A 15,929-nucleotide genomic window follows, 5' to 3' on the forward strand; every position below is an offset into this window, starting at 1 on the left:
AAAATGTGATATATGAAGTTGAATCTAATATAATGTAATATTGTGGTTTGATGTAGAATGTTTTATTAGAAGAAAGACAAAAGGTTCAACTCCAGGATAGAAAGACATTCTCATGAACTTCAGGGATGATGGTATGGATGCAGATTGTGCAGTTAATTGTATTTTAAAAAGAAATGGGCTGACTCCAAACCACATTTTTTACACTATCAAAAAAACAATATATTAGCACTATAAAAAACATTAGGAATAAGAAGGCAATCAAAACTAATTTGATATTTAAAACATATGTAATCTGAAGTATCAACATTTATTTTTCTTTATTGACTGTATGTAATGTCTTGTTGCTTTGTACGTCTGCCCCTGGACTTTGGTGTATGTACAAATGTATGATGTTCATGTATGATATTGAATAGATAGATGAATACAAATAAAATAATAATAATAATCTAATATAATGTAATGTATCACATTTTTATTATATTTAATACACATTTTTTGCTGTTTTGAAATTCTTCTTGCCGGTTTTTCACAGCCGGTGTTATATCAATAATATATACACGTTAGTTTTGAATTCTACTAGTTTTAAACATTTAAAAATAATTCTGCTTAACCACAGACAAAGTAAAATATCAAATATATTATTATTATTTATTATAATTTATCCCAATCCATATACTTTATTCATTCTGGGGAGAATATGGTTTCATAAAAGTTATTTTATTTAAGAATAAAATATAAAAGACAAGATTAAATACAATTTATATATTAATAAAAATACAAAATGTGCATTAAATATATACACATGTCTTTATTACAATGTATACAGTTGTGTATTTGTATTAATTGTGAATATTATAAGTGCATATCTTTTTAGCCCAGCCGTGATTGTGCTATGGAGCTGAAGGGGAAACAGAGCAGCAGCGCCCCCTGCTGGAGGAACGGTGGTACTGCGGGTGGAAATCACGCAAATAATAATACAATAAATATGAAAAAAATATGATTCAGGGTGTCGGTAACATTCTCCATCTTTAATGAGTTCACACGCTTGTTTCAGACGTTACAGAGAAATAGGAAATAATACAAAATAAACATTCAAAATTTCAATTTGGTCGACATTCGCACCACTTCCTGTTGTCTTATTCAGACTGCTCTGTTGTTGTTGTTTTCTTTTGGTCTTGTAAACAGGAAGTGTGGAGCTGAAATGTTATTATGGGATGAAATACTGACGACCAGCTGTTGATGATCTCAGGCTGCAAACTGCACTTTATTTTGTTAAATCATTGACAATCATTTGGTTTATGAAGCGTCACAGAAATGTCCCTCACAAACTGCACAGAGGACGTCTTTGAACGCAACACGAATATTTAGTCTTAATAGCCGAAAAATAAGTGTTTCCTGTTTGAAAAAAACGTTTAAACTCGGGACGAAACACCGATGATCTCCTGAAGCCTCAGAAACCACCGAGTACTTGTTGGAGTATTATCTGAAGTATTATCTGGAGTATTACTTGCTCTTCTTGTCGGCGCCCAGAGCGTCGTGAAGCTTGGAAACACTTTTCTCGAACGGGTCCATGTCGAGCGTCCCTTCTTCGTCGAAAAACGCCGACACGGACTCGGTGAACTCGGCGTCGCGAGTCTTCTTGGTTTTCCCGTCAGTGAAAGAAACTCTGAGCGAGTACTGGTCGTCAAACCTGCAGCACATACACATATATATATATTAATAAATACAAATACAGATAAATATAAATAATTAAAAACATAAATAAATATAAATAATACAAAATATTAATAATACAAATAAATATAATTCAATACAAATAAATAGAAATAAAAAAACATAAATAAATATCAATGAATATAATTGAATCCAAATAATAATACAAATATATATAAATAATTAAAAACATGATTAAATAATAATAAATTAAATTTATATAGCGCTTTTAATAAATAATAACAAATATATATAAATGACTAGCTCTCTGTTCGGAGCGCACTCATATTGGAGTTAAGCATCGAAACCTATCACGGCTTCCGGTTGAGAAACGTCTGCAATCTCGTGTTATCACTTTTCTAAAAAATTTCCAATTTAGCAAAAAAAACAATCCACGGGCGTCTTCTGTGACTTATAGAGCTGTAAGGGAACTCATCGCTGAAATAGAGCCTCTTTCAAGAAGAGATTGAAGGGCCATCTGCTATCGAGCATGTACCCCTTACTGTGGACCCTCATGTCATGCTTTGTGCTGGTGGGCGTCTTGTGAACTCATCCTTGGCTGAGATTGATATTGAAAGATGAGATCGTTAATGTTGTTAATGATGTCAGGACTTATGTCTTGAATGTTGTTGTATTGTTTTAAGTGTCGGACCCCAGGAAGAGTAGCTTTTGTCAAGAGCAAAAGCTACTGAGGACCCTAATAGTCATATCAGCAGATATGTGAAATATGTGAAAGAATTGTGCTTTTGATGATAAAAACATGAACTCTGGCACACTGCTAGAGCACGCCCTAAGGAAGGTTTTTGGCTAAAGGGTCATCGCATATTTGTCCATTGGTTGTTATTTTACCAGTAGCTTAGGATCTAGACCAGGGGTTCCCAAAGTGGGGGTCGCGAGACCCTGAGTGGGGGTCGCGAGATGATTACAAAATGAAAATAAAATATTTTATTTTTTTTAATCCATTTTTTAATTATTATTAGTAACGACGTGTGCATAGACATTTTTCAGGGGCGGACTAGCCATCTGTATAATTTCCCCGCAGCGAGGCTCCCCCCGTTGACAATCCACTAGCGCAGTGTTTCTCAAACTGTTTCATACCAAGGACACTTAACCAATAAAGAACACTCACGGACCACCTGACTCCACAGACATCCAGAAACTAAAGGCCTGCTCCACTCCAACAGCAGCAGCCTGATAATGACATCTTAACCTTCTCTACATCGCCTCGTTCACACAATAAATCAACAATACAAATACAACTACAGATTATATAGGCATTTCGTTCAAATGTGATTTCAAATGCTCAGGTTTTACAACTCTTATGAAATGTACACTACATTTATTACGGAGTTTATGTCCGAGCCAACAGACTCACAGATCGTTGGCTACTGAGAGATATGCAAAATACACCGCATAGTACGACACAAACCTCCGCTGTCAAACTATGGTCGCAGGCCCAAGTCTAACTCTCTGAGGTCGAAGCCCTTTTTCACATGTTCGGCTCGCCTGGGCTTTTTTTGTAAAGATGCTATTAAAACATGAACCTTGGTGACCATGGGCTGTCCTGCATGGTCTGCCCCAACAACAGCCTCTGATCATCAACAGACTTCATGCAATGCTTCGGATCGGATGCATATATTAGATAATAATCTCTATCTCACTCCTAACATCTAAATCTACTTCCAGCATGGGTAAATGTTCATAAAAGACATCCATTGTTTGTTTGATACGCTTCTTGAAATCCTAAAAAAAACACATCGTTTTTCTAGAACAGATTACAAATCGCCTGGAAATGGTACAAACAAGTGGCAACATGTGTGACGAAGGTGTTGCGCTGGGCTATATCAGGCAATCGAAAGTGAAAGTTAAGTTCGCTCCATCGCGGAGATATTCCCGTGAGAGTGTGGAAAACTAAAACGTATTCACTAGCACCCGCCCCCCCCCAAAGGGGTCGCCAGTCTCTGGCACCGTTATTTTGGGGGTCGCGGGATGAAACGTTTGGGAACCCCTGATCTAGACCACCTAGGGTCTTGATTCTGGTCGCTAATCCTACATTTTCAAGGATGAGGAATGCAGTGGTACTATTTACAACATGCTAGAATGTAGCTAAATCCATGTATCTGGTATTCAGGGAAATAAATGTTACATAATATATATGTAATATTACAGGTTTTCAACTAAATGCAGAGTTAGTTCTGAAAACACAGTCCTCCACAGTAGCAAGGGCAGTGCACTGAATTGCTGCCTTGACACATTTGAAAATGGTCCACTGCACCCCTTGTTGCATCCAGTCACCTGGGGATGGGAGTTCAGGGGCTGCAAACATCATCTGTCCCCCAGCAGCTCTCTTCGTGTGCTGAATCAATGCTGCTTGTGTTGGGGGGAGTCCTTCAATTGTTCTACCTTTCTGGGTGAAGAGCTGTTTGCGTGCCTGATTGACTGACTCCTCCTAGTGCGGTCATACAATACCAGAGAGCACTGTCACACTCTCTTCCCCTCTTCTACGACCAGGCCAAATCTGTGGCCATGATTAGTCATTCCATGGATGTGGCAAGGCAGGCATCGGAGATTCTGAATCCTGGTCAGATACCAATCATCACTCTGGATCCACCTCTATACGCTGTGGCCAAACAAACCCAGTGGAGCTGGCCAGCGACTCACAGTGAAGATAATTTTATTGTGATGTTTGTTGGGTTTCACATTGAGATGGCAGCACTCAAGGTACTTGGCGACCTCCTGGAGGGGTAGCGGGTGGTCAGGAGCAGTGTCATGTCCCCAGTTCCACTTCTGGTCTACCATCCTGTAGCTGGAAATAGAGTTGATGATCGATGTGCGATCAATAAGAGAGGCTGACTTCCTACTCTATATAAATGCCCTGACCAAGATTGTGCCTTCGTTCCTCTCTCTGGGACACACCCACTCTGCCGGATGGACACCAGTCCACTTGCGTGACATGATTGTGCTAAAAGATAATCATCCTGATGTCCATGGGCAGTTTCTGCTGTGAAGAAGACGACACGCAGCTTCTCTGCTAGTGCCATTGCCCAGGAGCAGAACAATGCCTCTGTGAAAGGTGATGGTGGAGCTGTGGGCCTGACAGAGAACCCTGCAGCTCTGCGACGCTGGATGCTGTCTGGCCCCGAGATGGCACGTGTGGTTGGAGAGTTTGAGGCCTCCACTGAGAAGAGAAAGGAGACTGACACCCGGCACCATGAGCAGACCCAAACATGCACAGATGGCATTTGCATGAGATGTTAAAGCACTAACTGGTGCTAGAGAAGACATGGGCAATCCATGCTGTGAAAAGAGCAGTGGAGATCTTCTTGTACTGGATACTAGAGACCTTGCAGACGCAGCAGTCATTGACACTCTGAACCAGATTGAGAAGCTTGGACAGGACCAGTATGACACCTACAGTGGAGGAAATAAGTATTTGATCCCTTGCCAATTTTCTTTTTTATTCACCCACTTACAAATAAATGAACAGTCTATAATTGTAATGGTAGGTTTATTTTAACAGTGAGAGAAAATCCAGAAAATGACATTATATAAAAGATACAAATGTATTTGCATTTAACTGTGGGAAATAAGTATTTGATCCACTTGATGAATTCTGGCTCCCACAGACCGGTTACAGAAGTCCTCTTCCTTTAAGAAAGTACTCCTCATATCAACTTGTTACCTGTATGAGAGACACCTGTCCACAGAATCAATACATCAGATTCCAACCTCTCCACCATGGGCCAGACTAAAGAGCTGTCTAAGTACCTCAGGGACACGATTGTAGACCTGCACAAGGCTGGGATCGGCTACAAGACCATCAGAAAGCAGCTTGGGGAGAAGGTGACTGTTGGTGCGATTATTCGGAGATGGAAAAAAATAAAATGGGCATCAATCAACAATCAATCGCCCTCGGTCTGGGGCTCCACACAAGATCTGGCCCCGTGGGGTATTGATGATCATGAGAAACGTGAGGTATCAGCCAAGAACTACACGGGAGGAACCTGTTAATGATTTCAAGGCAGCTGGGACCACAGCCACCAAGAAAACTATTGGTAACACACAACACCATAATGGATCAAATCCTGCAGCGCCTGAAGGCCCCCCCCCCCTGCTCAAGAAGACTCATGAAAGGCCACCAGCATTGTCCCAAATGGGCAAGCTGAGAACTGGCACCAAGTCAGATTGGTGGGCTGTTTGGAGGACCCTATTTACAAGAGAATGCATCCCACCCCACAGTACAGGTCATCATCCTTGATGGGGCTGCTCTTGTGAACATGCTACGACCTGGTGCTGCTAAGACGTTTTTTGATTATGTGCAGAAAGTGTTCTCACCATACATCCTGTCTCAGCTGGAGCATGTCAGCAGAGTCCATGTCGTGTGGGATGAATATTTCCCCGAAAGTCTGAAGGCTGAAACACGCTGCAAGAGAGGGAAGGGAGTTCATAGACGCGTTGAGCCATCCAGTGTCAGTCCTGGAGACTGGCCAGAGTTTCTGCGCATTGAAGACAAGAAGGCTGAACTGTCCGCCTTCCTGGCCACCAGTGTGACAGCCCTCAACACTGGCAAACAAATAATCAGTATTTGCACCATGCACACATGAGGAGGATAACCACATCCTACTGCACCTAGGAGATGCTGTGAAGGACGGGTATAGCAAGGTGTCAATACGCACAGTTGACACGGATGTGGTAGTACTGGCAGTCACAGCAGCCCAATCCCACTGAGCTGTGGGTTGCCTTTGGAGCTGGGAAGTTTGATATGCTCCCTGAATACCAGATACATGGAGTTAGCTACATTCTAGCATGTTGTAAATAGTACCACTGCATTCCTCATCCTTGAAAATGTAGGATTAGCCACCAGAATCAAGACCCTAGGCTACTGGTAAAATAACAACCAATGGACAAATATGCGACGGCCCTTTAGCCAAAAACCTTCCTTAGGGCGTGCTCTAGCAGTGTGCCAAAGTTCATGTTTTTATCATCAAAAGCACAATTCTTTCACATATCTGCTGGACTATAAATAAACATAAATACAAATAAATACAAAATTATAACAAATACTAATAAATATTAGTGAAAAAAATATATATATATAAATTATTGAAACATAAATAGATAAATATTTCAAGTCAATACTAAATAATAATAATAAACAAATTAAATAATAATAAATAAATACAATTATTAAATGTATTCTTATTATTTGTTCTGTGACCATGACCTAATGGGGGGGGGGAGAGGGGTATTTTTCTTTCCTTTAACAGACAAAGGGTCCTGTGCTAAAGAAGATACATGTAAATGAATTAATATGAAAATGACTGAATGTGTATAAAGCCAGTACGGGGTCGGAGCAGTGCATGCTGGGAGCTGACCGTTTGAGGGAGGAGCAGAGCGTCCAGCTGTGATCCGGGTCCATGCCAGCCGGGTCTTTCTGCTGAGCCACCAGGAAGATGTTCTTCTCCCGGTACGACGTGTACAGCGTCAGCACCGCCATCATGATGAAGTACGTGGGCCGGGTTAAGGACAACAACAACAACAATAACAACAATAACAACAACAACAATAATAACAGGCCATAAGACTGATAAACACCTGAACAACAACATCAATACGACCACTATCATTACAAAACACTCTGCTGTAGAACACGTGCAATATTATTATTAATTTTCGATAAATAACGTGCAATTACGCATCTACCACTAAGGTGGAGGAGCCGGTTTAGTAAATATATAATCAGACTGTATACTAGTGTCAAGATCTGAGTACTTCTACTTTTACTCAAGTACAAGATCTGAGTACTTCTACTTTTACTCAAGTACAAGATCTGAGTACTTCTACTTTTACTCAAGTACAAGATCTGAGTACTTCTACTTTTACTCAAGTACAAGATCTGAGTACTTCTACTTTTACTCAAGTACAAGATCTGAGTACTTCTACTTTTACTCAAGTACAAGATCTGAGTACTTCTACTTTTACTCAAGTACAAGATCTGAGTACTTCTACTTTTACTCAAGTACAAGATCTGAGTACTTCTACTTTTACTCAAGTACAAGATCTGAGTACTTCTACTTTTACTCAAGTACACGATCTGAGTACTTCTACTTTTACTCAAGTACAAGATCTGAGTACTTCTACTTTTACTCAAGTACAAGATCTGAGTACTTCTACTTTTACTCAAGTACAAGATCTGAGTACTTCTACTTTTACTCAAGTACAAGATCTGAGTACTTCTACTTTTACTCAAGTACAAGATCTGAGTACTTCTACTTTTACTCAAGTACACGATCTGAGTACTTCTACTTTTACTCAAGTACAAGATCTGAGTACTTCTACTTTTACTCAAGTACAAGATCTGAGTACTTCTACTTTTACTCAAGTACAAGATCTGAGTACTTCTACTTTTACTCAAGTACAAGATCTGAGTACTTCTACTTTTACTCAAGTACAAGATCTGAGTACTTCTACTTTTACTCAAGTACACGATCTGAGTACTTCTACTTTTACTCAAGTACACGATCTGAGTACTTCTACTTTTACTCAAGTACAAGATCTGAGTACTTCTACTTTTACTCAAGTACAAGATCTGAGTACTTCTACTTTTACTCAAGTACAAGATCTGAGTACTTCTACTTTTACTCAAGTACACGATCTGAGTACTTCTACTTTTACTCAAGTACAATATCTGAGTACTTCTACTTTTACTCAAGTACAAGATCTGAGTACTTCTACTTTTACTCAAGTACAAGATCTGAGTACTTCTACTTTTACTCAAGTACAAGATCTGAGTACTTCTACTTTTACTCAAGTACAAGATCTGAGTACTTCTACTTTTACTCAAGTACAAGATCTGAGTACTTCTACTTTTACTCAAGTACACGATCTGAGTACTTCTACTTTTACTCAAGTACAAGATCTGAGTACTTCTACTTTTACTCAAGTACAAGATCTGAGTACTTCTACTTTTACTCAAGTACAAGATCTGAGTACTTCTACTTTTACTCAAGTACAAGATCTGAGTACTTCTACTTTTACTCAAGTACAAGATCTGAGTACTTCTACTTTTACTCAAGTACACGATCTGAGTACTTCTACTTTTACTCAAGTACAAGATCTGAGTACTTCTACTTTTACTCAAGTACAAGATCTGAGTACTTCTACTTTTACTCAAGTACAAGATCTGAGTACTTCTACTTTTACTCAAGTACAAGATCTGAGTACTTCTACTTTTACTCAAGTACACGATCTGAGTACTTCTACTTTTACTCAAGTACAAGATCTGAGTACTTCTACTTTTACTCAAGTACAAGATCTGAGTACTTCTACTTTTACTCAAGTACAAGATCTGAGTACTTCTACTTTTACTCAAGTACAAGATCTGAGTACTTCTACTTTTACTGTCAGTACTTTAACTATATTTTGATGAGAATACTTTTCTACTTTTACTTGAGGAACATTTTGATTGCAGGACTTTTACTGAAACAGAGTATACATTTAATAAAATAAAATAACATAATAATGAAATAATAACAATAATGATATATTTTAGAGCGCTCCTGCGAGGATATGAGATGACGCAGCAGGCGAGGACGGGTCTGGACTCGGGGAAAGGATGCAGGAAATCCCACACTAAGGCCAGGACAGCGAAGAGACACGAGACGGTGCAGACGAGCAGCCGGCCGTCCACCAGACCAAAGTGCTCCAAGTAACAGAACTTCTCCAGCAGCACCTGAACACAACACACAGCAGCTTTAACACACAGGGCCTTTCTCATTGCACTAATTTCCCCTCCTCGACTCCTCGACTCCTCGGTCCTCCGGTAGTGACCCGGAAATGGATTTCAGCGCGCCATGTTGAAGGACATTTTATTTCTCTAAATGCACATCGAGGACCGAGCATCGAGCGTCGAGGAGGCTCTCTGGAGGAGCTATAACCGAGGAGACACTGATGGGTCCTCCACGGATGTATTTCCGGCAACAGAGATGTTTCAAAGAGTCGTGACGCACGGCCGGACTGATCTCAACCAATCACAGCTCTGCATGCATCCCCTGGATATTATTTTATTAACTGGGATATATCCAGTCTGTGATAGTGTGACGTTATTATGAGAGTGCTCTCATACTTGTTTGAATCTGAAAATGTATATATTTATATAAATCTGTGTGTGTGTGTGTGTGTGTGTGTGTGTGTGTGTGTGTGTCTCATTATACCGCACTGTGAATGAATGAAAGTAAATATATAAGTGGTCATGAACACATCTGTCCATCAGACAGAGGGCTGCTGTGCCTCCTGTCATCATTAATGGACGTCTCTTTAAAATGACCGCTCAGAGGAGAGGAGTTCTCATTTCTCTAACCGCCTACTGCTTCCCCTCCTCTCTCCTCGGTTCCCCTCCTCTCTCCTCGGCTCCCCTCCTCTCTCCTCGCTTCCCCTCCTCTCTCCTCGGTTCCCCTCCTCTCTCCTCGGTTCCCCTCCTCTCTCCTCGCTTCCCCTCCTCTCTCCTCGGCTCCCCTCCTCTCTCCTCGGCTCCCCTCCTCTCTCCTTGCTTCCCCTCCTCTCTCCTCCGCTCCCCTCCTCTCTCCTCGCTTCCCCTCCTCTCTCCTCGGTTCCCCTCCTCTCCTCGGCTCCCCTCCTCGACTCCTCGCTCGCATCTCCTGTGGGCGGGACTAAGACATGAGGATAGGAGTCGAGGAGGGGAGTTAGAGAAATGAGAAAGGCCCACAGACACACAACACACAGCAGCACCTGAACACAACACACAGCAGCACCTGAACACAACACACAGCAGCACCTGAACACAACACACAGCAGCACCTGAACACAACACACAGTAGCATCTGAACACAACACACAGCAGCACCTGAACACAACACACAGCAGCACCCGAACACAACACACAGCAGCACCCGAACACAACACACAGCAGCATCTGAACACAACACACAGTAGCATCTGAACACAACACACAGCAGCACCTGAACACAACACACAGCAGCACCTGAACACAACACACAGTAGCACCTGAACACAACACACAGCAGCTAATCGTGTAAATTAACTAGTAATATTTCTAATCTATGCCTCCCATTTTTAACTGAGCATCGTACAGCTCTTAATCTATAAAGCAAATCAGGATGAGTCGTAAAAACATTTATATCCAGAGGGGTGAAATTATGGTTTTAATGAATTATACCTCAGTCTCTCTGCAAGTGGACTGAAGACTGATGAATAATATCTGAGGTGATGTGTCACTGATAGATGTGATGCATACAGTATACTGTAACAGCACTTTCATGTAGAGTTGCTGCTTCACACACAATACACAGCACCTGAACACAACACTCGTACTTTGGCTGACACCCTTTCACAATAAGAGCTCACCTTCTTGGCGGCGTCGTCCAGAGAGTTTTTCATGGCCGCTCCGTCCCATTTGTCGATCTTCACCGGCTTCTCATCGATCCTCCACTGAAGAGGTTTTAAAGTGAAAATTAATCATATTTGTATTCCATGAAGACATCAGTGGCGTTACGTAAACAAACATTTAAGGAGCGACTCAGTGGGAATACGGATCTTATAAAGGGTAAAAGGTAGCAGCTGCGGTGCGTCTGCAGTCTGGAAAGAGATCAACGATAAAAAGTATTCTTTAAAAAGCACCAAATATGTCAGAGGTAAATACGCTGAATGGCTGTGGACTTCAACACAAGTTTACTTTCCCTTTTTACCCCAAAATTATTAAATGTTTCATATATTTTTTGACATATTTTCATTTCATTCTTTGCTATTTTTCATAAATAATCTGGACATGTTTTCATATATTTATGGATTTTGTTATTCGCCCGACATTTTTCATTTTAAATATTTTTGACATTTTTTATATCTATTTTAAAGGTCCCCTATTATCCTGTTTCTCATCAATATATCACAGGTCTCAGATATATCCAGAGCCTGTCTCTGATTGGCTGAAACACCAAACAGATCATTGCAGCATTACCCATAATCCCCTCTGTTTCAGCCCTGTTTCCAAAGTGCTGATTCTCTGTCTGTTACTTCAGATGAAAATAAGGAGCCCCTCCCCACGCCCCTCTGAGAGAGATTTGGTTACAAAGAACTCAATGGTGCTCTAGGAGGAGATTCAGGTGATAAGGTGGGGGGGGGGGTTACCTTGGTTGCTGATTGGCTAATGGTTACACAAGACAAAACATCGTTATGACATCATCAAGTGGCCAAAATCTGATCAGCTCATTTTCAGACAGGTTTTTATAAAAATGGATCAAAAAGAGAGAGAATCTTTGTTCCTGAAACTTTCAGAGTCTCTTTCCACAGAGGGGACACATGTTGATGAAGAAGAGACATGAAGAAGAGGGGACACATGTAGATGTAGAAGAGACATGAAGAAGAGGGGACACATGTTGATGAAGAAGAGACATGAAGAAGAGGGGACACATGTTGATGAAGAAGAGACATGAAGAAGAGGGGACACATGTTGATGAAGAAGAGACATGAAGAAGAGGGGACACATGTTGATGTAGAAGAGACATGAAGAAGAGGGGACACATGTTGATGAAGAAGAGACATGAAGAAGAGGGGACACATGTTGATGAAGAAGAGACATGAAGAAGAGGGGACACATGTTGATGAAGAAGAGACATGAAGAAGAGGGGACACATGTTGATGTAGAAGAGACATGAAGAAGAGGGGACACATGTTGATGAAGAAGAGACATGAAGAAGAGGGGACACATGTTGATGAAGAAGAGACATGAAGAAGAGGGGACACATGTTGATGAAGAAGAGACATGAAGAAGAGGGGACACATGTTGATGAAGAAGAGACATGAAGAAGAGGGGACACATGTTGATGAAGAAGAGACATGAAGAAGAGGGGACACATGTTGATGTAGAAGAGACATGAAGAAGAGGGGACACATGTTGATGTAGAAGAGACATGAAGAAGAGGGGACACATGTTGATGTAGAAGAGACATGAAGAAGAGGGGACACATGTTGATGAAGAAGAGACATGAAGAAGAGGGGACACATGTTGATGTAGAAGAGACATGAAGAAGAGGGGACACATGTTGATGAAGAAGAGACATGAAGAAGAGGGGACACATGTTGATGTAGAAGAGACATGAAGAAGAGGGGACACATGTTGATGTAGAAGAGACATGAAGAAGAGGGGACACATGTTGATGAAGAAGAGACATGAAGAAGAGGGGACACATGTTGATGAAGAAGAGACATGAAGAAGAGGGGACACATGTTGATGTAGAAGAGACATGAAGAAGAGGGGACACATGTTGATGTAGAAGAGACATGAAGAAGAGGGGACACATGTTGATGTAGAAGAGACATGAAGAAGAGGGGACACATGTTGATGAAGAAGAGACATGAAGAAGAGGGGACACATGTTGATGTAGAAGAGACATGAAGAAGAGGGGACACATGTTGATGAAGAAGAGACATGAAGAAGAGGGGACACATGTTGATGTAGAAGAGACATGAAGAAGAGGGGACACATGTTGATGTAGGAGAGACATGAAGAAGAGGGGACACATGCTGATGTAGAAGAGACATGAAGAAGAGGGGACACATGTTGATGTAGAAGAGACATGAAGAAGAGGGGACACATGTTGATGTAGAAGAGACATGAAGAAGAGGGGACACATGTTGATGAAGAAGAGACATGAAGAAGAGGGGACACATGTTGATGTAGAAGAGACATGAAGAAGAGGGGACACATGTTGATGTAGGAGAGACATGAAGAAGAGGGGACACATGTTGATGTAGAAGAGACATGAAGAAGAGGGGACACATGTTGATGTAGAAGAGACATGAAGAAGAGGGGACACATGTTGATGAAGAAGAGACATGAAGAAGAGGGGACACATGTTGATGTAGAAGAGACATGAAGAAGAGGGACACATGTTGATGTAGAAGAGACATGAAGAAGAGGGACACATGTTGATGTAGAAGAGACATGAAGAAGAGGGACACATGTTGATGTAGAAGAGACATGAAGAAGAGGGGACACATGTTGATGAAGAAGAGACATGAAGAAGAGGGGACACATGTTGATGTAGAAGAGACATGAAGAAGAGGGACACATGTTGATGTAGAAGAGACATGAAGAAGAGGGACACATGTTGATGTAGAAGAGACATGAAGAAGACGGGACACATGTTGATGTAGAAGAGACATGAAGAAGAGGGGACACGTGTTGATGTAGAAGAGACATGAAGAAGAGGGGACACATGTTGATGTAGAAGAGACATGAAGAAGAGGGGACACATGTTGATGTAGAAGAGACATGAAGAAGAGGGGACACATGTTGATGTAGAAGAGACATGAAGAAGGGCATTTTGCATGATAGGTCCCCTTTAAATGTATGACTTTTATATTTATTTTTCTCTCATATATTCTTCAACCTGTTTGAACAGTTTAGACGGAAACTCACAGAGCGGAAACTCTTCACACACTTTCATTTCCTGCTGCCGTTCCGTCTTTATTCTGAACCGTCTTGTTCTGTTTCATCTTATAAACAACATGTTGCACATTTCTCTAAACTTTGAATGTAATATTTGTCATACTTTTTTATATTTTACTGTACTCAGTTTCTCACGTAATTATATTTTTGAATGATCTCAAAATAGCTTTTATAACATAACTATTTGTGTTGTTTTTTGCTACGTATTCTTCTCTCTGTGTCTCTGTTTGTATCATTTATATCAAAGCAAATGTCTTGAAAGTGTACTTAAAAAAACAGATTCTGATTGTGAAGTATCTGAATGTGTTCTTCTGTACATTTGCATTTTATATGGTTTCATTTTAAATACTATGTGCATGCTTTTCTTTATCTAGTGGTGTGTTTCCTCTCTATCTAAACTGCTAGATCTCCTCTCTGTGGGACGAATAAAGGAAATCTTAATACAAACATATGTTTACTTTAGCATGCTAACGTTAGCTTAGCTTTAGCATGCTAAAACGTTAAGCGTATCTTTAGCCGCAGATAGCGCCTCTCCCCCGGCTCAGGCTGAGCGGATCTCCCCGCTGCAGCAGGCTGAGCTCCGGGACAGAATGAAACCCAGAGGAATAAAAACAATAACTCTTAAATCCTCACTTTTTCCAGAAGTCCGCTCTTTCCGTTCCTCGCAGCTGCAGCCATTTTCTTCTCTTCCGGTAAAAAAAAAAAAACCGGCATCCATGACCTGTTGGCTTCTGATTGGCTCTCACACAGATCACGTGTTTGAGTCCTTCTCACACACAAAACATGAAAACTGAAAAATTCATTAATAATAATAATAATAGTAATAATAACGTTATTATACCAAAAAAAGGACCTAAGAACATAAAGAGTCTTTTATTAAATTATTTTATTTCTTTTTTTATTTAATTTTCATGTTTCTTTATGTATTTTTTTTTTAATGATTTATTAATTACATTTTTGTCATTATTATAATTTATTTGTATGACTTTTTTTATTTTTATTAATTTTGTATTCGTATTGTTTTTTATTTTAAATGTCGTTATATAATTGTTTTTAAAGTTTGTTTTTATTATTTTATTAAAAAATGTTTTATTCTAATTTAAAAAAGTGTACTCTTAGTTTGTTAATTATAATTTCTATGAATTTCTATTTTATTATTTTTTTATTTAATATGTAATTATTTTGGTGGATTTTTATTTTATTATTTCAGTTATTTAATTGTTATAATGTTTCTTATTTTGTAAGAAAACATTTTTGATACTATTTTAATGTTTTATTCATTTATTATAATGTTATTATAATACAAGCACAAATTAAAACATCAAGAAGGTTAGCTCCATGCAGGGGCGCCGCTAGCGAACAGGCAAGGCAGGCAACTGCATGCTTGGGGCCCCGGAGCAGAAGGGGGCCCCCAAAGAAGGTTGATTAAGAAGGTCCACAGCAACGACAACATGAAACACCCTTTCATTTACTGCAACGACATGTCGGGAAAACCCCTCAAGGCGGCCCCATGCATAGCGCGCCGTGAAATGCAGCTTCTTAACTTAAGTTTCGTTCCATTGCTCTGCTCCGGGGGTGGGTGCTGTCGGCTGTGCGTGGGGATGAAAAGCTGGTTCGAGGGGCCCCCAGTGAATGTTTGCCTAGGGCCCCCACAGACTCTAGAATCGCCACTGTCTCCATGACTCTTATAATTTCTGAATTACAGACCCTAATATGGCTGTGAGGAAGT

At 40.4% G+C, this 15,929-nt stretch overlaps 1 protein-coding gene across 1 annotated transcript; it reads right to left on the reverse strand.

The window, feature by feature from the left end:
• Positions 1-1,007: 1,007 nt before the first annotated feature.
• spcs2 (signal peptidase complex subunit 2) lies at positions 1,008-14,915 on the reverse strand. Its single transcript, XM_034138480.1, has 5 exons — positions 14,834-14,915; positions 11,098-11,181; positions 9,285-9,445; positions 7,089-7,223; positions 1,008-1,690 (listed from the first exon to the last, which is right to left on the reverse strand). Exons 1-5 carry the CDS (start codon positions 14,912-14,914, stop codon positions 1,504-1,506), a joined length of 648 nt encoding a protein of 215 aa, XP_033994371.1. The 5' UTR covers position 14,915; the 3' UTR covers positions 1,008-1,503.
• Positions 14,916-15,929: the final 1,014 nt, after the last annotated feature.

Source organism: Trematomus bernacchii, unplaced genomic scaffold, assembly GCF_902827165.1.
Source record: "Trematomus bernacchii unplaced genomic scaffold, fTreBer1.1, whole genome shotgun sequence".
Lineage (NCBI taxonomy): Eukaryota > Metazoa > Chordata > Actinopteri > Perciformes > Nototheniidae > Trematomus > Trematomus bernacchii.